The sequence below is a fragment of the Miscanthus floridulus genome, chromosome 6, assembly GCF_019320115.1.
Source record: "Miscanthus floridulus cultivar M001 chromosome 6, ASM1932011v1, whole genome shotgun sequence".
Classification (NCBI taxonomy): Eukaryota; Viridiplantae; Streptophyta; class Magnoliopsida; order Poales; family Poaceae; genus Miscanthus; species Miscanthus floridulus.
In genome coordinates this window covers 53,706,083-53,731,287 of record NC_089585.1, presented here as the reverse complement: position 1 = coordinate 53,731,287, position 25,205 = coordinate 53,706,083, and the positions used below count along the sequence as shown (strand labels likewise).

At 44.7% G+C, this 25,205-nt stretch overlaps 2 protein-coding genes and 1 pseudogene across 7 annotated transcripts; all 3 read right to left on the bottom strand.

Moving 5' to 3' along the window:
- Window positions 1–1,876: 1,876 nt before the first annotated feature.
- Window positions 1,877–3,227, bottom strand: LOC136458292 (probable glutathione S-transferase GSTF1). Its single transcript, XM_066458259.1, has 3 exons — window positions 2,690–3,227; window positions 2,482–2,530; window positions 1,877–2,376 (listed from the first exon to the last, which is right to left on the bottom strand). The coding sequence occupies exons 1-3, from the start codon at window positions 2,840–2,842 to the stop codon at window positions 1,919–1,921; spliced, it is 660 nt and encodes a 219-aa protein (XP_066314356.1). The 5' UTR covers window positions 2,843–3,227; the 3' UTR covers window positions 1,877–1,918.
- A 6,937-nt stretch (window positions 3,228–10,164) lies between these two features.
- Window positions 10,165–11,262, bottom strand: LOC136458291 (probable glutathione S-transferase GSTF1; annotated as a pseudogene).
- A 6,826-nt stretch (window positions 11,263–18,088) lies between these two features.
- LOC136458289 (uncharacterized) lies at window positions 18,089–24,894 on the bottom strand. 6 transcript variants are annotated; one of them, XM_066458258.1, is made up of 5 exons: window positions 22,309–24,894; window positions 19,146–21,005; window positions 18,887–19,054; window positions 18,699–18,775; window positions 18,089–18,508 (listed from the first exon to the last, which is right to left on the bottom strand). In XM_066458258.1, the coding sequence occupies exons 2-5, from the start codon at window positions 20,014–20,016 to the stop codon at window positions 18,410–18,412; spliced, it is 1,215 nt and encodes a 404-aa protein (XP_066314355.1). In that variant the 5' UTR covers window positions 20,017–21,005; window positions 22,309–24,894; the 3' UTR covers window positions 18,089–18,409. The 6 variants fall into 6 exon arrangements, with proteins under 6 accessions (XP_066314355.1, XP_066314350.1, XP_066314352.1 ...); XM_066458253.1 differs by having other exon boundaries at window positions 18,699–19,054; window positions 22,309–22,451; window positions 23,210–24,894; XM_066458255.1 differs by having other exon boundaries at window positions 18,699–19,054; window positions 22,309–22,460; window positions 23,221–24,894.
- Window positions 24,895–25,205: the final 311 nt, after the last annotated feature.

The window sequence follows — 25,205 nt, the reverse complement described above, 5'->3', positions numbered from 1 at the left end:
CCACGAGTTGCTATGTGTTTACACTAGCAGGTGCTGCAGTTACATGGAGGTCATGTAAACAGACCATTTTGACGTGGTCGACCATGGAAGCTGAGCTTGTAGCACTTGACACGGCTTACTGTTGAGGCCGAGTGGCTAAGAGAGCTACTCATGGACTTGCCACTGGTAGAGAAACCAGTTCCGGCAATCCTTATGTTTTGTGACAACCAAACGGTATTAATCAAAGTTATGAGTACTAAGGATAATTCAAAGTCCTCGAGACATGTGAAGCGGAGGCTTAAATCTGTTAGAAAGCTGAAAAACTCCGGAGTAATTGCTGTGAATTATATTCGCAGTGAGAAAAAATCTAGCAGATCCCTTTACAAAAGGGCTTGCACGGATAGCGATTTCTGTTGCAAACATGGACATGGGGTTGAGACCCATTTAGTTGCAAAGTAATGGTAACTCATTTCCTTTGATAGGATCCTTGATTTGGAAAATGAGAAAAATAAGTTACTGTTGTAATAGGGAGTACAGACTATTTTTTTTAAAAAAAATTTACCCATGTTCCATGAAATGTACTCTCTTCTGTATGGAAGGCTGACTATTATGCCTTAATATATTCTAGTGTCCACCAAGGAAAAATGTATCGTCCTACAGGATACCTAAAATGAATACACCTATGTGAGCTAAACTAGTTAGGTCGCAGTTCATGAGAGTGGGGTACTCTTTGGAAAGCTTATGAGAAGATCGAGGAGCAAGACCTTTAAAAGCTCTGTTTGGACTTGGCGTTCTTGCAGCTTAGTACCAGTTGGATCTTCAAGAGAAATCTGATAGCAAAAAGCTATGAATTCAAGGCTTAGTCCATTCACAAGGCTGCTGGAAGATGGACCTGGTTGATCTAGGTGTAAGTTCAACCCGTACGGGACTTATATTGAAAATCTGGTATATATAAAGAATGTTCAGTACAGCAGTGTTGGAATTGGTGGGGGATTGTTGGATTTAGGCCCATATTTGGTCCAATCTGAAAAATTCCAAAGCATGCACATCCTATAGTCCCATATTGCTAATTCAAAGAGAGGTTGCCTTGCTTAAATATGAGAGTCTCCTCTCTATGCAAAATAGGTGAAAATGAGAGAGAAAGAGACTGTTGCTACACGCACGCGCAGCTCGCGCGTATTTTTCGCGTGAAAATACGTGTACAGCAGGCTATTATTTGTGCAGTTTCTATTTTTTATGCTAAGCGTAATGGCGCTTCAATGTGATTGAAACTGTCGTTTTAAACAGTAATAAGGTGTGTCAGTTTCTGATATTTGATTGCAGCATTTTGTGTCATTCAATTAGGCAGTTTTTACTGCTTGATGAGGGGAATTGATGCACTATGAAGACCTATAAAACTAGGAGACGTCCTGGTTGAAGGGTACACATTTACACGCTCACCTCCCCACTCACTGTGCTAAGCTTATCGCTGCTGCGCCTCGTCGACCTTTGAGTTTGGCGTGCACCGGACTTGAAGAGAGCGGGATCTCCGAAACCACTGCCGCGAGACTGCTGCACGGGTCGGCAATCAGGTTTTTGGGCAGCGTCTATACGCTGACCTCTTGGTGATCTACAACATCTACTTCATCACGTTCGACTACGTTCTGCGCGGGATCATTGAGTAATTTTCCTTGCGCAATCTTATTCTAGTCAGTATGTTGCCTGTTTACTTGTTTTATATGCTTGCATTATTTTTTATCTATGAGTTTTTCCTCTAAATAAAATCTAGAATGTATTTTAGGCACATATTTCAACAGATAGTGTATAGATTCGACAACAGATTTACGAGGCCCGCCACGTTAAATACTAAATACACGTACGGAAGAAGAAGAACACAGAACTCTTTTATCCACAGGAAGCATAATTGATTTATTTCATGATCAACAGATGCGAAACCGACCTAAAACTTGGTCGGCATATTTGCAGCTATCTTCTTGATGGACGGCCTGGACATGATGCTCTGCCACCACCCCTTCACGCGAGGATACGCGTCGAACACGGATGCGTACGGCGTGGCCATGAAGTAGAAGGTGAAGGGGAAATGGTTGAGGTCCGCCAAGCTGAAGAAATCCCCGGCCAAATACTTGTGCTCCGACAGGCGCGCCTCGTACACCTCTAGCAGCTTCTTCAGCTTGTCCAGGCTCTCGTCCACGACCTTCTGGTCGGTGGTGGTGCCGCGCATGACGGGGAAGATGATGCACTCGAACACTACGGGCGAGAGGGCAGGGTAATACTGCTGCGCCTCGACCTCAGCCCATACGTCTACCATGGCCGCCGCCGCGATGTCCCCCTCCTTCAGGAGATCCACCTCACTTGACTTGAACTTGCGGAGGATGTACTTCGCAATTGCGCGCGACTCTGAAAACTCACGAGTTCAGCGATCATCGTTTGATTGGTGAAAACTGTGCAGAGAGTCCGAAGTATCTACAGGCAACCGCTTGATGATGCTAGCTAATAACTTACCAAACAGGATAAGGTCGCCATCTTGCAGAGCAGGGATCTTCCCAAACGGCTGCAGGCAAACGTTCTCGTAATTAGGTACGTACAGTAATTATTATCCTATTTTGACTACACTGTATTTCCACTACTAATATTGAGCAAACTAATAAGACACTGGACATAGTAAAGAAGTATGCGAGTTTTAAAGGAAATTAGGGAATCGGGTTATTACATTTCGCGCGACGTGGTCAGGAACTTCGTGCTCGCCGGTGAGGAAGTCGATGGTCACCAGCTCATACTCAGCGCCGACCTCCTCTAGGCACACCAACACCCGCGCCACGTTCGTCGACATCGGGTGCCCGAATATCTTCACCGGCGGCACCATGCTCGTCAGCCTTGTTTAATGCAATTCACTAGCCTTTATTTAGATGATTGTGGTTTGTGGGTGATGAATGAATGACTGATGACTACTGCAGTAGAGGCTGCGAGGAATGCTGGGCAGAAGCTTCCTCTATGCTCTATATAAGCGAGTGGCAAATCCATGTAGCAGACCAGCAGTGGCTGCTGATACAAGTAGTGGAGGAGGACAGATGTGAACTACCAAGGACTTGACAACTGGACATATGTGAACTACCAAGACTCTGCTGCTATTCTAGTTTAAAAGTAATGTTAGCGCGCACCGAGCTGAATTAAAAGTACCGATTTCGGTAGAGACGAATCCACAAGAAATAAAGAGATTGGATCTTTCGGAGGACCTGTTCTTGGTAAGATGTATGTGTTGAGTTCACTGTAGTTGGTCTCCTACTCAGATCATGATTGCCTCTATGATACCAGTGAGGTAAACTACTCACCTTCCAACTTCATTATCTAGTTCTAAGGAAAGGACATGTGGAGACCCTGCCTTCCGTGATCTGTTACTCGGGTCATAGTTTATAGTATACCTCACATCAGTGACAGTAACATGACTGGGAAATTGAATTTCCTAATAGATAAAGCTAACTCATCAGTGACATAACATAACTCGGAAATTGAATTTCCTGCAAGGTAAAACTAACACATCTATGATTTTAAAAGGTTAAACTCCATATATTTCAGGTTATCATTTATATCTCTATCGCAAAACGCCTAGATGGCTAAAAAAATAGATGATATAGGACTGTAGTAGATAACGTTTGTCGTGTACTAGAATAGGGATATTAGGAGAAATATTCCCTGAGTGTCATATGCCTGATTATATGTGACATGGTGGCAGTTAAAGGATGTTTAGGGCTTGTTTAGTCAGCTTCTAACTTCCTTAGAGCGGATTATACGAAGTTTTACCAAACAGTTAGAATGTTACCGGATTCTGGTGAGGAATTGATAAGAGTTACTCCCTACGTTCCAAATTACGACATTTTCTCCTTCTTGAAGTTAAACAAGTAGATATCATCAGCCATCTCCATAATTCTCTGTCTTGGTACTTTACTGCACTCGACATTGATCCTAATCATGTCAAAAAAAAAAAAAACCTTCCAAACAGAGATCGCCAGTATCTCTACCAGCTTACCCAAAGTTGATGCCACCTATCTTAAAGTTTTCCAGTCACACCATTTTGGTGGTATTCCCCTCAACTAGACCCAAACTTCACTGAGATATTTAATGGAAAAAGTCAACTTAACCCCCCACCTTTCATACTTGGTCTACTTCACCCCCTGAACTATGAAACCATCTGTTTTACCCCCTGAACTTTCCAAAACCGTCTATTTTACCCCCGGGGAGGTTTTTCGACAGCTGTTGCTACACTAACGATGGGGTTGCTACAGTACCGGTGCTTTTGAATTTCCTTTTTTATTTTCGGTGAATTTTTGAAAAATCATAGTAAATCATAGAAAAACATAAAATGAAAAATCTAATTTTATTGGACTCCACATGAGTAGATCTACACAGTGAATATATAATACGGTATGCTTTAGTACAATTTTTTTTTGTAGCTTTAGATTAATTAGAAAATCCAATTTTGTCTATAATTAATTAGAATTTATCTATAACTAAGTTATACATAGTCCAATGAAGTACGAAATTTTTACTATAGTTCAAGCATACAATAATTAGCGTACCATAAAAATTTTCACCATAATTGGACCATAGAAGCTGCAGCTATGAATTATTCCAATTAATTACAGACAAAATTAGATTTTCCAATTAATCTAAAGCTACAGTAAAAATTTTGTACTAAAGCATACCATATTATATATTCACTATGTAGATCTACTCATGTGGAGTCCAATAAAATTAGATTTTTCATTTTATGATTTTTCTATGATTTACTATGATTTTTCAAAAAGTTACAGAAAATAAAAAAATTCAAAACACTGTTACTGTAGCAACCTCTGTTACTGTAGTAAACCGCTGTCAAAAAAACCCGCCCAGAGGTAAAATAGACGGTTTTGGAAAGTTCAGGGAGTAAAATAGACGGTTTCATAGTTGATGGGGTGAAGTAGACCAAGTATAAAAGGTGTGGGGTTAAGTAGACTTTTTCCAATATTCAATAGGCTCAATGCTTCCATTCCACACCTTCAGAGATGCCACGACAGTTCCATTCTACAAGTAGAAATAGGACACCTTATTGATGACAAAGCTCTCCACTTCTTTTCAGAAGGGAATCTCACTAGAAAACTAAGGGGGTGTTTGGTTCCTACAGGGAAATTTTAGTTCCTGTCCCATCGGATGTTTGGACAAATGCATGAAGTATTAAATATAGACGAAAAAAAAAACTAATTGCACAGATTGTGGCTAATTTGCGAGACGATTTTTTTTAAGCCTAATTAGTCCATGATTTGACAATGTGGTGCTACAGTAAATATGTGCTAATGACAGATTAATAAATTCGTCTCATAAATTAGTCTCCATTTATGTAATTAGTTTTATAATTAACTCATATTTAGTTCTCCTAAATAGCATCCGAACATCCGATGTGACATGGACTAAAATTTAGTCCATAGAACCAAACACCCCCTAAACTCATCAAGCTTCTTCGGCTGCCAATTCCATTCTCTAGCAAACAATGCTCTCAAGTTCTTAACAATGTTGTCTTGGTCCATCTCCACCTCCTCTATAGTGAATATACCATAGCTGCCAAATCCTGTTCAAAGTTTGAATCTGTCTTCGTTTTCCTCTGCAACATGAAAGAAATCTAAACCCTTGTTTGCACTTGCCATATACTGCACTGCCATATGAGCATCCTTCCACTTGGGGCACCTATCTGCAATGTGATCCTTTCTAAAGCACACAAAGCAAACTCAGGGTTTGGTACATGAAGCATTAAACTAACCAGGCTCCCGCAGTTATAGCAGATATACAAGGACTTGCCCCCCAGAGCTTTCTCACCTTCATTATCCACCATCTGTTCTCCCTGATTTTGCAAGTTGGGAGTCTTCTGCTAAGTTTGATTTTGGGATCCCTCAGCTTGCTCTTGCTGAATCTGGTGCTGAGACTGGTTTGCCCCCCTATGCTGCTGAGGTTGTCTTCCTCTATTTCCCTGCCGTGCCCCTCTTGGCTGACCCCCCCTCTCTGATTGAATTGAGCATTGAACTGATTCTGTGGTGGAGGGTGATTCGGAAAAGGAGGTGGCGGAGGATACAACGACTACTGTAGATTGGGGGAAAACCGCTGTGGATTTTACTAGATGGGTAGCGCAGATAGCCTGTTTATTCCGGTATGGTAGCAGCTGAGATAATTTACTGAGCTCCTTAACCGTTGGCTTGCGAAGATGCATCGCTGGGATAAAAGATAGTTCCCCAGAATTGTATGGGTAGTTGAACTCAGGATATAAGAAGTGTCACGCCACCAAGCCAAGTCGGCTATATAGTAGTCAATTTAACTTTTTGGACAAATTTTGTTAAAGTTTTCAAACACCGATTAAAGTATTTAGTTTATATATTAACATTAGAATCGTATAGATTCACAAGTTGTATGATTTTATGGCTATAGTTTATTACAAGATAATCAAATATACACAAAAGAGAGTATGCCACGTCAAAAATTCCCACACCTCACGGCCCATAAGAAGTATGTCTCTGCTGTTTGCATCTGTTTCCATGATTGAACATGATAATTATGTGAAGATTGTTTAGGTTAGAATGATTTGATTAGCAACATCATAAATTAGACAACACAGATACATACTTTATTCCTACAGATCAAGTCAGCTTCTGATTTGTTGTATCTCTTAAGGAATCCACACGTCTGTGTTAAGAAAATGAGCGATATAGTGGAAGGCTGGAGTCGTTGGATCATTTGTTTTATTCGAACGTCAATATTCTAGTCTGACAGCCAGTGGAACGAAACCGTACATTAACAATATTTTGGGTCATCTACTTGAATATTTAGGTGCGAACTTAGTGGGAGTGGTTACCTTAACCCTTATCAATGTTGTATAGGCAGCGACCTTTAAATTGTCTGAAAAAGAGGGTAAGAAGTTTGACTTAAAAGAAACACGTCGACTTGTTTGTCCATAACTGAACGTCACTAAAAGAACGATCTTAGAAGACAACATCTATTATTTACAGATGGTCCCAAAAATTTAGGTAAATTTTGCCGTGAAACACTAAAAAAACATGTAATTAGGTCAGTACATAATGTCATACTGAGAATTTGCCAAAACATACCGTAAATTTGTGATTGTTTGTCAAAAGACACTGCACAGATTATTTTATTTATTTCTGAGTTTTGGGAAAGAAAGATTGGGGAAATGTCTTCTTTTCCTTCCCACGCTCGACCGTGGCCGGCCGCTGGTGCCTCAGCTCCATTTTCCTGCGCTTCCCACACCATGCTCCGCCGCGCGACCATGACTGGAGCTACAGGAGCTGGGAAGCCCCATTACCGCCGCTGACGAGTTGGGGATGGGCTTGGAGAGGGCGCAGGCCGAGCAGGCGTAGCGCGGTGCAGGGCGCAGCAACTCGCGGGGCTAGTAGCTCACGGGGGGGGGGGGGGGGGGGGGCAGCTAGGCACATGCCGCGGCGCCGTGCGTCATAGCAGCTTGCGGACGCGCGGGGCCAGCAGCTCGTGGGGGCTCGCGGCCAGGCGCAGGCCGCAGCAGCTCATTGCGGCGCGGGGCAAAGGGTGCCGCAGCTCGTGGTGGCGTGCAGCCAGGCTCAGGCCACAGCAGCTCGCGGTGGCGCGGGGCACAGGACGCACCAACTCGTGGTTGCTCGGCGTGGCAGCGGTGCTCCTTGGCGCGGCCACCGCTTCATGTGGGTCATCGGTGGGATGGAGCGCCTCCTCTCTGTTCCGTCTCTCCGGCCTCTTTGCTACCACGGGGAAGGTACGATCCAAGAAACCGTTGAAGGTGTAGATCGTAAGAGGCGGCGGACCCGGGCAGCAAGTCGAGAGATCTCGCCGGTCCATGAACGACCAAATCAGCGGCGCTAGTGTGTTATGGCAAATAATCAACTAAGGGACGGAGGTTGAAGATGAGAGCAAAGAAGACGTTTTCACCACCTTCTCTCTCCCCAAAACTAAGAAAAAATAAAATAATTAGTCTGGTGTCTTTTGTCACACAACCATAAATCTGCGGTGTGTTTTGGTAATTCTCGGTCTGGCGGTGTGTATTGACCAATTACATGTTTCTCTAATGTCCCATAGCAAAATTTGCCAAAAATTTATGTCTTCAAAATCCCTAGTAGTAAATTTTAGAGGTAGCCGACCATTTTAGGAGATAGCAATATCTCTGGCAATTAATTAAAAAGACGGAAAAATCTTAAGAGTCCTGTATCCGAAAATAAACCCTATTTTTCACGACGGATCTCTAAGCAGTCCTACCTCTACTACTAAAACCAAGCCCACAGCTGGCCTAATAACCAAATCGTAACCTTTAAGTCTTACCTGCACCCCTCCCTCTCATCTACCACTCCAACATGAGACCCTTAGCATTATTATTCGCTACTCCCTCCATTCCCTTCGGTTCTTTTGGATCCATCGATGTTGTGTCACTAGGGACGTCTACTGGGCCGAGGTGTCACCTGAACAATCAGATAAGGTGGGGCAGAGTGGATCATGGAGGCATGGGGCCATGCTCAACTTCCAACTACGTAGGGGGTGGCGGCCGAGCCTCCCCTTCCATAGGCGGTGATGAGGGAGCTTGGCACGTCTTCCATGGGCGCGGGTGGCGGCATTGGCATACTACTCCCATTCTGACATCGGCGTGCATGCTACTTGTCCCGACTAGTGATGGTAGCATTGGATCGGCACTGATGTCAGTTCTGATCTCACACTAGTGGATAGATGTACTTTAGTTTAGGTTGGAAACGGGCTTTAGTCCTGGTTTTTCAACCGGGACTACGAATCCAGGACTAAAGAGCATAACTTTTTAATCCTGGTTGCCTTGAACCAGGACTAAAGGTCCTCTGAGGATAATAAAAAAATAATGTCTCCCACCTTCGTGCCTCGTGTGAGATTCGAACCCAAGACCTCATGTATTGCCTCGAGCGTACCTTTCCACTCCACATACACAGCAAATGTGACTTTTGGTGGGATACTTTCCTTTTGAACTAACTCGTCGGAGGGCTTTGGGGACTAAAAGGACCTTTTAGTCTGGGTTGGTAACACCAACCAGGACTAAAGGGTCTACTTTTAGTCCGGGTTGGTGTTATCAACCGGGACTAAAGTAGACCCTTTAGCCCGGTGACACCCAAGAAACTTGGATCCGAGAGTAATGCTTACACTAGTCCCGGGTCCAATTCTAACCGAGACTAATGTGCTGAACCGAAAGTCCTTTCTCCACTAGTGTCACCCTCTCTCTCACTCACTCTATCTCTCTCTTTCTTTATCTCTAGATGTAATGCATTGATTCGACGGTCAATTTAGTCTCGTCCTCTCAAGCTAGATTGAACTCATCAGCAGCGTCAGGGGTGTCCATGAGTCTCCATGTTAATTTATACGGAGCAGCGTCTTCACCGTGATTTCTATGGAGCAGTAGTGTCTCCATGGCTAGTTCTACCAAGCAGCATCGATGGTGGCATAGGCTTGGTGGGGAGTGTCAGCGATGACTCGAGCTTGGTGGGCTATCAAGGCTGGGGATTTTTTTTAAAAAAGTATTTCGTTTACAGAGGCAGGCGTTAGGTCCGTCTATGCAAATGTGGATTTACCCACGTGAATTGTTAGAGATAGAGGAGAAAACTATATTTGTCTTGTCTTTAATAAAGTCTTTCAAAAAGCAAAAGCCTAGTCGTCACGTCACGATTCCTATGTCTCATTGGCTAGTGGATTTCTTGTAAATGTGGCAAACATGCAATAAGAGGACAATACTAGTGCTCTCTTCATTTTAAATTATAAACCGTTTTGGTTTTTTTAAGTATAATTTTTTTATGCATCTAGATATACAATATATTTAGATATATATAGAAAAAGCTACGGACTTAGAAAAGTTAAAAGAACTTATCATTTTCAATGGATGGAGTACTTATAATTTAGAAAGAATGGAGTACTATTTTTTGAAACGAGAAAGAATGGAGTACTTAAATGAAACGAAGTCAAACTGATGCACAACACCACCATGGATTTACTGGGAGAAGACATCGAAAAGACGAAAGTTTCTTGTTTATCAACCACACTTTCCCCCGCTTTGTTCGTAGCCATGTATGTATCAGTCAAAGTATAGCCACAGACGCCAACACTAGCTATAATAGCAAATGTCCTCTAATATAATATAATCAGAATATCAAATACACATGCACATAAATAACTCTGCCAAATAAAGGCATGCAATCCAGTTACAACTGAGTTTATTGGAACGAACCAAGCGCATGCATACCGTCGCTTATACCATATCAGGCCCTGAGCACCATACCGTCGCTGATCTTCTTCACCGACGGCCGTGCCATCAGGCGCCTCCACCACGCCTTCACGCTGGGGTACGAGTCGAAGAGAGACGCATGAGACGTCGTCATGAAGTAGAAGGTGTACGGGAAGTGGTTGAGGTCCGCGAAGCTGAAGAAGTCTCCAGCGAGATAGAGGTACTTGTTCTTCGACAGGTGCGCCTCGTAGACCTCGAGCACCTTCTTGAGCTTCTCCAGGCTCTCCTCCACGACCTTCTGGTTGGACGAGGTGCCGAGCCTGGCAGGGTACACGACCACTCGTAGAAGATGGGCGCGATGGCGGGCAAGTAGGTGTGCGCCTCAACCTCCGTCCACACATCCACCATCGCGGCTTCCTCCGGGTTGCCCTCTCGCAGCAGGTCGGCTTGAGCTGGCTTGGAGTATTTCCGGAGCACGTACTTTGCGATTGCTCGGGACTCTGGAAATTCAAAGAGTTAATAAGCAAGCTAGCGTTTCTGTGGCAGAAACGTAGCGTTTCTGTGGCAGAATTGAACTGGATTGCGAGCATACCGAAGAGCATCGTGTCCCCATCCTGAAACGCTGGGATTTGGCCGAACGGCTGCAAGTAAGCATCAGCATGTATACCGTATAAATAACGACCTCAGGTTCCACTGTAGTTCGAGTAGTCAAAGCATCGACGAAGATGAAATCTTGACAAGAGACCCTGTATTACGTACGTTTTTGGAGAGGTGTTGGGGCCCCTTGTGCTCCTTGGCCGTGTAATCGACCTCAACGACCTCGTACTCGAGGCCAACTTCCTCCAGGCACGCCATAACCCTCGCCGCGTTGGCGAATACCGCCGATCCGAACACCTTCACCGGCGCCATCTTTGCTTGCTCGGCTCAGCTTTCGCCCGTGGCAGCGATCGAGGAGAGGTCAACGCTCTACTATGCTTGGTACGTGGTGGTGGTGATCAAGGATATGCAACACAAAACGAGCTGAGTTTGGCCAATTATTTACCCCGCACCGTTGTTTGGCCAATAATTATTCGACGGTGGAGTGAAGGTCCATGTATCTATATCCATGCTTCCGATGGATTGGACTGTGAATTGAATGAATTATATAAAATTCGTCATGTGGTCCGTGGTCCGTGGAGGTCCCCGGCACGCTCATCCACACTTTCAATAATTAAATAATTATTATAACTTTGTGGCCACCTGGCTAACGGATATCTGTTGTTCATAGAAAACTATACGGAGTATATCTTAATTAGAGCCAATAATTGGAACGAAAGTGTCTCGCTCCACAATCAGATCTTTATTTTTATTTTCTTCCCGCCACCCCTACCTGTCCGATGCAATTCGATCGTTGGGCACCGCCATCCCCTTGTTTGGTGCCCGCACGTTGCTGTCCGGTGACCACACAGAAATGTACTACTTGGCTCTAACGACTCTATTTGGTTTGGGGGGGCTATAAATAGAGTTGGATCTCGGGCTTGGCTGAGGTTGAGCACCTTGGGGATGTGTTGCCCTTGTGTGTGCTTGGTTTGAGAAGCCTCTAACTCACTTATGCTTATGAGAAGTGCGAATCCATTACGAGTGAGTGATTCTAGTGTATTACATTGTGAGATTACATCGAGTGGTACTAGGTGATCGAGTTGCAAGCTGTTAATGCTTGTTACTCTTGGAGGTTGCCACCTCCTAGACGGCTTGGTGGTGGTCTCCGTCGAAGCACGCAAAGAAGATTGTGCGGTGCTCCGGAGAAGAATTTATGAGGGGTACCGTGCACACCCCGCGGGTGCCGCGAAGAGCAACACTAGTAGAGTGTGTCATTGAGCTACCCTCACTTGTGGGTCGGTTCTTGTGGTGCCCAATGTGTGAGCTTGGCGGGTGATGCCAATTGGCCGCCGAACTACCAAGTGAGCGGTCGACACAACGTGGACTAGCGTGTTGATAAGCACGTGAACCTCAGGAGAAAAATCACCATGTCAACTTTGTTCTTCTCGTTGGTTTGCGTCCCCGTTACACAAGCTTGTATTTACTTTCTTGTACAGTGTGCTTGTGTAGTTGCTCTTGTAGTTAGTTGGCTTGTGTAGCTTGCTAGTTACCTTCTAGCTTGTGTAGCATAGAAGTAGCTCCCTTGCATAACTAATTTAGCTTGAGTAGCCTTGTTAGTTATATTTCTTAGTTTGTGTAGCTAAGTGCCTTGAGCTCTATAATTTGGCTTGTGTAGCCTTGTTATTAAGCATTGCTAGTGAGCTTAGGTGGCTTTATGCTTTTTCTTACTAGATTATGTAGGAGCTGCCTCGGTTGTGTGAAGTACTAGTTGAATAGGTTTCTGTGACCTTGCAATCTAGATTGGTTAGGTGAGCTCTAGCTAGCCCGGCACCTTTGTTGTCTAATTAGGATTTTTATAAGGTGCTTGTGAACTTAGATAGATAGGTGTAGTCTTGGCTACACCGTTAATTTTAATTCCGCATTTGTTTTCGGTTAGCTGATGCGATTAATTTTAGAAAGAACTATTCACCCCCCTCTAGTCCGCCATCTCAACCATATAATTGCTTGCTCCGGCCATCGTAGAAACAAGAATCACACTTGACGCGCTCCTCTACCTAGTGTGCTAGCTATCGTGGGGGTCGAAACTATGGCAAGCATTGTTGTTTGTCAGGTGTCAGAGTGCATGCCTCCGGTGGCTTGGGTGGACTCAAGAACACAATAATCACAGAGGGGATGCGACGGTTTAGCCTGGTTTGGGCTATCGAGGCCCTACTCAAGAACAGTGGTAGGGGATTGCTCGTTGTTGATCCTCGGTAAGCCTCGCCGCCGGTGGAGCCTTTCTCCTTGTCAGAGTGGAGGAAGACGATGTGTGCAGTGGAGGAGCTGTCAGCGCCCCTCTCTGGGTTGCACTTCTCTCGGTGCAGAGCATGAGCTGAACGGTGAGGACTCGAATGATCTGTCTCGAATCATACTCCCCCTTTTAGGATCCGACCTCTCCTTATATATCGAGATAGGATGGCTACATGGCGGTTTGAGGGAGTTGAGCCTATGGTCTACATGCGCCGGAATCCAGGAGGGTCTTGCAGTGGCATCGTGTGGTCCGTGACAACGTCGTGGAGCTGTAGAAGCTCTGGTCGTCGTCCGTCTACTCTGTTCTGACACGTTGGGCATCAGGCTGTGTCAGCTTGGTCCGGCCTCCACCAGGTGCACCTTCTGGAGGCTTCTTGGTGGCGAAGGCGGCCGGCTTGATGGGCTAACGCGCACGCCCGGAAGTCCCCAAGCCCCTGAAGCCAGCAGAGGAGTTTTCCTGTTTGCGTCACGCTCCGTGCGTGACCTTGTCGGAGGAGCGATTGACAGAGAAGTGCCTGCGGGGCAGCGCTGGGGAGCCTCTCGAACCTTGGTGTCTCGGTGTGCCCCTCTTGATCCTGGGCCTTGGCTAGCGTCGAAGACCGCTAGGGAGCCAAGGATCAGGTCCAGGCTTCCATCAATCGGGAGCTTGCTTGGGCTTGGCCCGATTCCTTTGCCGGAGGGTACGCACGAGCGTACCCAATAGGTATAGCCCCCAAGCCCCCGGACGATCCAGGGAGGGTCGGTCGGAGGGTCTCTCGGTCAGAAACCCTTGATCCCGAGGCTTTAACATGCCCCTATGTTAGGATCTCATCACAAGGGGCATTGGAGATGTGGCAGCAGTTATTGAGCTGGCTGCTAGGGACAACGACGCATATGTGGTATAGTGGAAGTGCTCGCATGTGTATATATTTTATTTTTCCATTCAACATTGCTCACATTCTATTTGTTGCATGACACCACTTGCAGGTTAGTTTCATGATTCGATGTACGCTTTGTGTAGTTTCCAAAGCCATTCTCACTCAAGTGGCAGAGAAACACGTATGCCACTGGTATTATACAGGTTCAAGAACCACGACAAAAGGATTGCAGCTCATATGAATTTTGCTGTAGGTGATAGCCTATTTGCAGTGCCTCCAGCTTGTTCATTCTATGGTAGTCTGTGTGCTCGTTCCTTTGAGGCAAGGGAGAATGAACTAATTCATTGGTTGATATAAATAAGTGATGTGCTTGGCTACACAATAGGGGATCTTCGCTAAATGGACTATGTCATTTGATGAGGTTGCTATGAGTAGTCTGATGTGAAAGAATAGTGGGTGTGCTCCACAGTACTGAGCAGACTTCACTTTATTGTAATGGTTTAATAGTGTAAGAGAGTAATTAAGAGTACTAAGACTTTAGTTTAATTTGTAAGGACTTCATTATGTAGCTACCTATTAAGTTAATTTAACCTTTGTAGTTATATATGATGTATTCTACCTTGTGAGAAATGTGATGGCAATAAGAATTGTTTGGTGTGTAGTTATATATGATGTATTCTACCTGCTGCAGTGGCACTCAACAATGCAGTGCCGGGTGTGCACCGATCCGACAGTGGTGCCATGAGTGCCACTGTCGGGTCATGACCTACACTGGCAATGACACTCAACATATCACTGCCAGTTTATGATACAACCAGGCAGTGAAAGCTATGAGTATCACTGCTAGGTGATGCTTTGATCCAGCAGTGATGTTCCTATTATCACTGCTAGGTTGCCAACCTGGCAGTGATAGGCCACCCACATCACTACCCATTAATCTCTGCCAGCATGAATTCCAGGAGCGATGGAGCATCCGTCCCGGTAGTTATTATCAATTCTAGAGTAGTGCTTGGCCTTCGATATCTCACTGTGAACCAAGACTAGCCAGCACCTCTTTGTTTCTATCCCAAGCAGACCGTTTAACATAGAAACCCGGTGCTAACTACTTTTCCCACTTTTCACATGTGCATGTTTTGGTTGCAAAAGACAATCATTAAATAGATTGTTAAGTTTTGAAAGCACTATCATCTTTGAAGAGAAGTTGATATAAATTCCAAGAAGCCACCCAAAGCAGCATGGGAGATGGTATGCCTACCAAAGACAGGTAGGAGCCTACGCATCCTAAAACTGAAGACCCAAAATGAAGCTCTGCTCTTAAAGCATTGGCACAAGTTCCTTAATAGGGAGAACATGCCCTGGGTAAACCTTGTTTAGGAAAAGTATTATCGCTTTGACAAACTGTCAAACCATGTGTTGAAGGGATCCCTTTGGTGGAGAGATTTATTGAAGATTTTAGATTCTTACAAAGGATTAGCAGCAATCTATATACAGGATGTTTGAACATGCAATTTCTGGGTTAATCTTTAGGGGCAGGAGGTACCTGAAGTTTTCGTTTCTAGAACTTTACTCTTTCACCAAGCACAAAAGCCATCTAATTCCAGAAGGTCCAGCAGCTGCCTAGTCTCCTACATTTGTTTCATCTTCCCATTTCAACTGTTGCTTATCTGCAGCTCAAAGTCATCTATTCAGACGTCAAGCGAACGGTGGATCAGGTGATCGTCTTCCCCAAGACCGACGGAAGTGGGCAGTATCTCACTGTGTTCAGCGATGCAGATATGGCGGGGGACATCGACGGACGGTAGAGCACCTCTGGCGTGCTCGTCTTCCTCGGGTCGGCTCTAATCTCATGGCTGTCGCTGAAACAGAAGGCGGTGGCGCTGTCCACGTGCGAGGCAGAGTACGTGGCGGCAGCCACAGCGGCGTGCCATGCTGTGTGGCTGCGCCGGCTACTGGACGAGCTGACCAGTGTGAAAGCTCACCCACCAGCACTGATGGTGGACAACCAGCCCGCCATCGCCCTCGCGAAGAATCCGGTTCTCCACGACCGGAGCAAGCACATCGACGTCAAGTTCCACTTCCTCAGGGACTGTGTCGATGGAGGGCAGATCGTCATCGAGTTCGTCGAAGCTGGTCGGCTGTCTTCGGTTCACGGAGCTGAAGAAGATGATCGGCATGGTGGAGGTTCTAGGGTTAGCAACAGGATTAGGGGAATAATTGTAAAGTAATCTGCTGCTCTCCCCTGTACGCGCGGCAGGGGCAGGCGCCGAAAAGGCTCCCCTGCTGCTGCACTGTAGCCGCGGCAAGGGCAGGCAGCCGAAAGACTCCCTTGTCGCACTGTAGCCACAGTAGAGGTAGACGCCAAAGTCAGCCCTGCTGTCACATCTAGTCACTGTAGCAGCATGACAGCCTAGTCATGATTGTGTACTAGGATTAGATGGGTAGGGTTGTATATATAGCTTTCGCACTGCAACTCAGTGAAGAGAGCGAGTTCAATTTTGTCATCTCATCTGCAGAGCTTCGGCCAACGCTGATGCTTGTACTATGGGTTTGCGCCCTCTGTTCTCCCTCCCTCTTGTACTATGGATAGGGTTTGCTAACCACTCAGGATGATACATTTCTTTTATAAATCTAGCAGCTAGGAGCCGTTTTATTTCTATCCCTAATAGCATCCTTCTTGTCTGGCGCGAATCGTCGGAGTTTCTGCTTGATCGGTTTGACGGTCAGCGAGACATTCCAGGAGTGCTCGATCTTCTCCCGTGGTACCCCCAGCATGTCTGCAGGTTTCCAAGCAAACACGTCGGCGTTGGCACATAGAAAGGAGACGAGCGTGCTTTCCTATTTAGGGTCGAGGTGAGCCCCAATCTTCACGGTCTTGGAGGGGTCGTCGAGGCCGAGGCCGACCTCAGTTGGTTTCTTTAGACTTGGCGGAGGCGCGAGGAGGCTCCAGCGATGGGATCTCCAGGTCGTTGGCAGGCCACCATCTTGGCATCTGTGACCACACTGGCCATCTGGATGGAGAGGTCGGTGGCTTCAGCGAGGGTGAGACTCTCTGTCTTGCAGGCATAGGCGATGGAGAGGTTGGCCCGCAGGGCCAGGACTCCTACAGGCAAAGGCATCTTCAGCACCAGATAAGCATAGTACGGTATAGCCATGAACTTGGCCAGAGTTGGCCGACCAAGTATGGCGTGGTAGGCGGTGTTGAAGTCGGCGATGTAGAAGTTGATGTGTTCGACACGGTAGTTGCTAGCCGTGGCGAACTGTACTGGTAGGGTGACCTCTCCAAGTGGTTTGGATGCCCTACCAGGTACCACACCCTAGAAGGAGGAGTCGGAGGGTGTGAGATCTCCTATCCTGAGGCCCAGCTCCTTTAGGGCTCCGGCGAAGAGGAGGTTCAAAGCGCTCCCGCCATCGATGAACACTTTTCTAAAAAACCCTTTCTGGACGGTTGCATCAAGGATGAGGGGGAAACGCCCTATGTAAGAGATGTCTGCCCACTGGTCGGCCCTGTTGAAAGTGATGGGGACCTCGGACCAGGGGCGATAGCTGGGGTTGACGATGGCGTCCTCCGCGTTGACGGCGAGCACTCGGCATACTGTGGCGGAGCAGCGTACGCGTAAGGCTCCGGCGGGTATGCCGCATACGGCGAGCCATATTGTAGTGGTGGGTACGCGGACGACATGGCCTGCGGTGGTGGGTACATGGTGGGCAGCACCATCATCTTGTCCGTCGTGTTCTCAGAGTCCTGCACGTACTTGGCATACTAGGCCTTGTTTGCCTTCCGGTTCCGGGACACGCGACGGCGGGGACGTCAGTGACCTTATAGCAGAAGTAGAGGACACCGTGGGAACGCCAGAGTGCGGCCTGCGCACCTGGTAGCTCATGGGCCTCGGATCGCCACCCTTGTCGGCGCCGGCCAGGTGGTCATCGATGGGCATGAACACCTTGCCGATGTCGCGGTCGCCCAGGTATACACGCTGGGCACGGAGCCTCACGTGGAAGCAGGTGTCAGCGGCAATATTTGTTCATACAAGGGATCTTTTGCCTCTTTCATTAAGTGAAAAGTGCGCAAGTTGCATAAACCCAACTCAAATTAGCACTAGTCTGAATAACAGTTGGCAAATCATCACACTGACGGCACAACCAAGCAAAAAATGGATCAAACTCTCCAAGCTCCCAACAAGGATCTTGTAGCTTCGCTCCAAACTTGTCATAGCATTTTTTTTGTAAAGTTCCCACATGCGATTGCACTTATCATGAAAATTTTAATCTTTCTCAGCAGACTTCTTCTCAAGATATTTTTTCTCCTTCACAATCCTATCAAGATCTTTTTTAAAATTCTCAAAATCTTAAGTCTTTGCCTCAAGCTTGGCTTTAACAGAGATACATTTTGACTCCATATCATGAAGAGCTTCAACTGTCTCTAGTCTCTCTTTTTCTTTAGCAGTAAGTTGAGACTTCAAAGATTTGATCTCCTCAAGCAACTTTTCTCGAGAAGCGCAGCATTCTTCGCAGCTTCTTCAAGAGATTTACGCAAACTCCTTTGCAAAAGAGCATTCTACAAAAATATAACATCAATATATATATATATATATATATATATATATATATATATATATATATATATATATATATATATATATAGACACACACACACACATAGTCAAAACATACAAAGAAACATTTGTAAATCAACATAAAAAGTTTAAGCCAAAGTTACATACGATATCTAACAAAAACATACAAACCTTGTAAATCATGGTAACACTAGCATCTGCCAACTCAAGGGAAGATTTACCAACAAGTTCAGCCTCCACGTCAGGAACTGCGAAGGCATCATCAATGCACCTTGACAACTTTAATTCTGGCTTCTTCAACATAATACGAAGTTTGTCCAAGCCAATCCCAATAAATTTGAAAGTGTCTAAATTCACACCTTGAGCTTGGTAGTACTCTAAACAACGTTTGTATGCCTCTGGGTCCACTCCATCAGAAATAGTTTCTAAAGCTTCAGCTGGAGTAGCAGGCTCCTGAGCCACCTCTTTCATTTTCCCAACATCCACAGTCGTCTCTCTTTGAGACGAAGGGTCCGGGAAAATTTCCTCTGCACAGAAAGGACAAGTCAAAAGTTAGTAAGTCAATAATCAAAGTAAAAAGTAAAAAAAACAGGCGCAAAGAAAACAAAACAAACTTACCCATAGAAACACCCTTCTCGAGTTGATATGCAACTTTTTCACCAGTATTTACATCAATTATGGACTCGGTAAGACGAGAAGCACGAACATTTTTTGTCTCTTCATCAAAGATATCATCAGAATCATCAAAATCAAGCGTAACGGTAGTAGTACCCTTACCCTTGTGAGCTTTAACTCTTGGAGCATCGGTCTTCATAGGCCCACCTCCTAAATCAGTATCTTGCAAAATAATTTGGGGAGGCGAGGCAACATGCAGAGTAGCACCAACATCCCCGGCAGTTCCTAGTGGAGTTTCAGCAACAAATCTTTGAGAAGACGGCTCTGCAGTTTCCTGCACAGCCTTAACCAAAATCTCACCTTCTTCAATCTTCACTTCAGCAGTAGCAATAGCAACAGTAGCAGCAGCATTAACAATAGGAGGTGAAGAAGGCAAAGTGTCTTTGCCAACATTTTTTTGAGGCAAAGACAAATTACCTCCACTAACATTTTCATCAAAAGCCAAATTCTGGAAATAGTCACCAAGCGAAGTCAACATCGGCAGAGTCAAACCACTAGAATTAAAAACTAAACTAATCATTCTCACCTCATCTTCACGAGCTTGCTGACTATAAAGTTCTTGACTGTCAACATCAACACCTAAATAAACTTCATCTTCTACAACTTTTTCTGAATCAAAAGAAGCTGAAACCTTCTTCTTTTTGCTAGTTTTCTTAGTAAGTTGATCACCAGCTCTTTTCTTCTTTGTAACATTCTCTATACATGGCTTCGCCGTACGAGAATACGTTGGTGGAGACCTTTCATTATATGTGATTTGAGCAATTTCAAAAACCATGTTCAAACATTTATAATCCTTCCCCAGAATTTTGTCCATCAAATCTTTCTCCTTAAAAAATTTGCCCAAAATTTTAACTGCCTTGACTTCAACAGTAGAAACAAAATCTTCATCTTTCGAATACTTCTTTGGACCAAAAGCCTTTTTGTTAGGATACAAATAATCTTTTTCTCTCACACCTTTCTTATGAAAACGTACAAAGCTCTAGCCTTTTTTAAGAGACCAAACACGAGTTGCGATATATTCTTCACAAAGATCACGAGCACTTTGCATATTGGCAGTCATATAAGCCTTTTCACAAGTTCAAGAATTCTTCGAACTAGCAAATTCAGGCTTACAGTCAAAAATATTCTTGGTCATCTTCGCGGCCAAAGGATACTTATTCACAATCTTTCGTGAATCATCCTTCTCTTCAACCAAAGGAACAGAATGATAAAACCAATATCGATACCAATTTTCAACCCATTTGTTCTTGGAAGCTGGTGCAATCTGCTTAGCGCCACGAGCAGGCTTAAAACTACGGCAACCAAAGTACTTAACAATATTCTTACCATCCACTGTTTTGTTCCTAAACTGAGTATGCATCTCATGAAGAGTACAAAAGGCTCCAATATTTGAGTTCACAATTTGAGATTTCACAGCCCAGATAAAAAGAGCAATTTTAGCTATCCCATTCGGAGTCAAATGATGCATCTCAATGTTATACGCCTTCAAAATTTCTTCAACAAAATCCTAACAAGGCAAGCAAAGTCCAGCAGAGAATTGATCCCGAAAAACAACACACTCATGAGGCTCTGGCTTAGGAGTTGTTTCATTTTTAGACAAACGAACATAAGCCTTTTCCACCATCCTATTTGTAACCATCCAATCCAACTCGGCTTCATCCATCAATGTTTTACCAAACATCAAAGACTTGTGTCGTCTCCAACCAATTCTGACTCTAACGCAGAGACATCTGACAAATCTTCGCCAGATCCAAATTGATTAGCTGGAGAATTCTCAGAAACATTCTTCTCCTGCTCAGACATCTACAAAAGAGATATATCAAAAGACGAAAAATAGGAGGGGAAAACTAAATACAAATAAACAAAGTAGTAAAAACTAACATTAGTCAATCAAACTTTAAAAGCTTTCAAGAGAAAAGCAGTCTTCGCAAAAGAACTTGGCTTCGCAAGAATTCAACTTTGCTTAAAAGAAAAATTCAGCAGCACCTCCCCGTCTTCGATGAAGCAACAAAAAAAGGGGGAAGGGGTGCAGTATATATAGGCGGCTTCGGGTCAAACCCAATGGTTCGAATTCCGGCGCTCAAATTCGACCGTTGCAATCGAAAAAATAGACAGTACACAGTCTAACGGATATAATTGGCAAACTCCAAAGTTCGAGACGGTGTTTTCTGTCTTCGTTTTAAAATTCAGACTTCGAGGAATTCAGACCTTTAGAGTAGGCCTTCGTCCGCGAGGGGCTGCTGTTGGGAATTTAACTTCGTCACAAAACACAGCCCCAAACTTTGGAGCTAAATTCTTAAGATTCCGAAACGAAATCTGTTCGTTGAAAAAAGGAAAGCAAAGACAACATTTCGACTTCGTATGAAAAGATTTGACTTCGCCAAGAAGGAGAAATCAAGATAAAGAAGAAGTCAAGACCAAAGCAAAGACAAAAGTTTAACTTTGCGGGTAAAGATTTGGCTTCGCTGATTAACGAAGACAAAGAAAAGCAGAGCAGAAATCGACTAAGACAAAAGGCAGAATTTCCTAGAAGAATGATGGCCAAATAGAGGGAATGAAGACTGAAGTAGTGTAAAATGACCACTTCGCCCTTATAGTTGAAAAGGGTTGTAAATATTTAAGTTAGGGGCAAAATAGTCATTTTGTGTAAGATACGAAGACTGGGGCCCTATAAATACCCCCCTCCGACATGTACAGTACGATCATGAAATGAAAACAACTTTGTCTTGTGTTCAGACTTTGATGCTTGAGTAATTTCTTACCCAACATCTTCCTTCATGGATGCATCTCTCAGGTTTCAACCATGTATGGTTATTACTGGAGCTTAATCAAGCAGCAAATTAAATTAAATTGCAGCATGCAAATCTGTGGCAGATCGATTAATGATAGAAGCATTGACATGAACGCATGGTAGATATGATTATGTATCATCAGTTCGCATCGAAAATGAATGGAAGACCACATTAGTTGGAAGGAAGACAAATTAGTTTGAATGAAGTAGTAACTCGGATCTGAGCAAAAGAGAAGAAAGAAAAAGGAACTAAGAGAGAAAAGGAGTAACACGAGGGAATGGTTAGAGCATGTCAAAATCGTAGTAGAACACAACCTTCATCACAAGTGCTTTGCTTGGTCGAGCACTGTACTACTGCAGTACCAAGCTGATGGCGCGCCCCAGATGCACTGGATGCCACGCAAGCGAGAGCTGGTCCTACTCCAGGAGCTTCCCCATCTCAACATGATATGCATTACCTAAAAGATCTCATGAATTGTAAAGTAGCAACATCAGATTAGTATCACAAGCAACTGCAGAGGCACAAAGCAAACATAACTAAAATTAAAAAAGGAAAGGGAAAGAAAAGACACCTGATACATAAGTGACAAAGAAGCTATGTACAAATTCCCTAGAAACAGAATAATAAACATGCAGATATTTGTGATATTACTCAAATACTAATCAGCAACTGAAAATGTAGCCAGAGCGTCCAAATTCAGTTGTTTTTGTCCATACCAAACTAATCAACAACAAACATGTAGAACTACTCTAGATATCAGCATATTGTCTTAATGCCTATCATGCAATTCAGTGCTTGAAAGTCCAACTGAAAAATGTATTAGTTATCATGTCTCAAATGCAGATAAATTTAGAAAACATGACTTCTTATTGTTAAGAGTCAGGATACATCCGGGAAAATGGAACAGCTCAACCTTTGGCTATATATAATGCTAAACAAGCAAATGGGCATCCATTGAAACAAACTTCCCCCTTGTGTATCCTCAGTTAGACTCAGAAATTGTGTTATTGATTGACTAGTGAAAAGATTAACATACACTCAAGGAGCTCTCCTGTAAATAATTAGCAAATTTTTTAGTTATCATCATAATATAGTCCGCATTTCTGTCCTATTGCATTCTACAGGACAGTGAACTGTACATCTAGAACATGCAAAAGGCAAGCGGAGTGCTGGGCGCAACTGAAGGGGAGACAGGAAGGGGGGAGAGGGGTTTACCCAACACATACTATTGAGGCGGTGGATGTCACCGTAAAAGCGTCCAGAAGGAGGATCACCACCAGTAACCAATGTAAATATGACTCGATTTAGGTAGCAATGTCCAACTGTGTGCCAATCAGTTTTGTTGTTCTGCTCTACTCGTCATGCAGTCCAGTTCCTGCCAATATTAATGTCATAGACCGACTGAATATCAGTTGACAAAAATTGAAAATGAAGGCAGCAAACATTAATTCCAAAACGAATGTATTGAATCTTCCTGGCCGTGGAATGTCTGAGCATCACTCTGTAAGTCTCATGATTATCAAGCTTAGCATGAACTCAGGAGTATACTATAACCAGTCTACATAGTCTGACTTACATGACTAAATCGATTGAGAAGTAAGGCAAGAATTATTTTTCTCCATCTTTCAGCACCAGGATTTAGGATTACAACAATTGTTGGGACTCAGGATTATCAGTGATAACAATTATTTTTTGACTCTGTCATTGTAATTTAGTTAGGGATTATACAATTAAGCTAGTTACACCAAGGCTGTGCCCAACAGGGAGGGGGCTGGCCCTTGGACACCAACGATGGGGCATAATTAAGCCAACTGTGTGCGTGCATGCCCAGCTGCGCCTATGCCATGGCCGGCCGCTTAGTTTCTTGTACTGAAAAAACTAAACAAAAACTCTAAACATATCTGTCAACAGGGATGATCCGATGACACCCAACATGTGCCGCACTCACGGGTGTTGTAGATGGTCATATCACAACGCTGACGGCATGGGGATAGCGCAGCTATTAAATCGACGTGCTGAGGTCAACTCCAGCCAGATTGCAGCAATGAAGTCATTGTGTTATGGTAAAAATTACAAAAACAAGTAGCTGCAGGTACAATCCGATGAGGTTTCAGAACCGAATAACCCAAATGAATGGCCGAAATAAAGCTCAGACCTGCGGTTACTTTCTGAATAACAGGACCAGTATGGAGAGTCATGACCTGGATGACATACTGATGATTGGTGTTTTTGTTGACTCACCGTCCTTTTTGTTGACTCACCGTCCTCGCTGGAGGATGCGTAGATGAGTAGAGCAGCACGACCTACTCCACGAAGTACTCGAACAGGCTGGATCGAGGAGAATCTCGATTGGACGACTCTCCTTCGTGTCGCCCTTCTAGCCCTTTCCAGATCGAAACAGAACTCGACCAGACCGCTCTCCTCCATGCCGCCCCCTGGTCATTCGATGCTAGCAAGAGGGTGCGGCTGTGGCAACTGGCATGTAACGGGGGCAGGGGCGGTGGCAGGGATGGGACGGGAAGGCGAAGGATGGGGCGGAGCAGATGCTGCTGGGTGGTGGCGCAATGGGGCAGGGTCGGGGCGTGCGCAATGGCGTCAGAGATGGAGTGAGGGTGGGGGTGACAATGCGGTGGCGTACAGTCAGGGCGGCACACGACGGCGGCGTATGAGTGAGTCTCGAGGGCGACGGCGGCACTCGGAGACGGAGACGAGGCTTCCTTTTTGCGGAGCGCTGATTGTGGGGGCCGGGAGAGGATGCGGGGAGCGAGGGGGAAGCTAGATCTCGCATGGGGAGGAGCGCACGCCATGTAAGCATAGCGAGGCATCGTAGATCGCGTGATTGGAGGAGGAGATCACGCGCGGAGGCAAGCGAGTAGGGAGGAGATCGCACGGGCGGCAGACCAACGAGGCGAAACTTTTATCGCACGAAGAGGTTGTCTTCCTTTTACTTTTTTTATTATATATATATATATATATATATTATTTTACTAGGTAGCATGCCTGTGCGTTGTAACAGAACAACTAAACTTTTATACTTACTAGTTAAATGTTCGTGCGTTGCAACGGGTACACATAATATCACGATAACATATATATGAACGCGTGTTATACTATATCTAAAATAGATATTGGAATCGTGATATTTTACAAGTTGCAATACACGAGCATTCACCTTAATCATAACAAGTTTGTGTTTTATAATACATGTTTT

Excerpts from the sequence above, each read along its gene's own strand:
- LOC136458292 (XM_066458259.1), bottom strand. The coding sequence starts at position 2,842 with ATGGTGCCGCCGGTGAAGATATTCGGGCACCCGATGTCGACGAACGTG. Across the intron at positions 2,531-2,689 it reads CTGACCACGTCGCGCGAAAT|CCGTTTGGGAAGATCCCTGC; the intron begins GTAATAACCCGA and ends GTTTGCCTGCAG. Across the intron at positions 2,377-2,481 it reads TGGCGACCTTATCCTGTTTG|AGTCGCGCGCAATTGCGAAG; the intron begins GTAAGTTATTAG and ends GTGAGTTTTCAG.
- LOC136458289 (XM_066458257.1), bottom strand. The coding sequence starts at position 20,016 with ATGGACAAAATTCTGGGGAAGGATTATAAATGTTTGAACATGGTTTTT. Across the intron at positions 19,055-19,145 it reads CGAGAAGGGTGTTTCTATGG|AGGAAATTTTCCCGGACCCT; the intron begins GTAAGTTTGTTT and ends CTTTCTGTGCAG. Across the intron at positions 18,509-18,698 it reads GTGTTACCATGATTTACAAG|AATGCTCTTTTGCAAAGGAG; the intron begins GTTTGTATGTTT and ends ATATTTTTGTAG.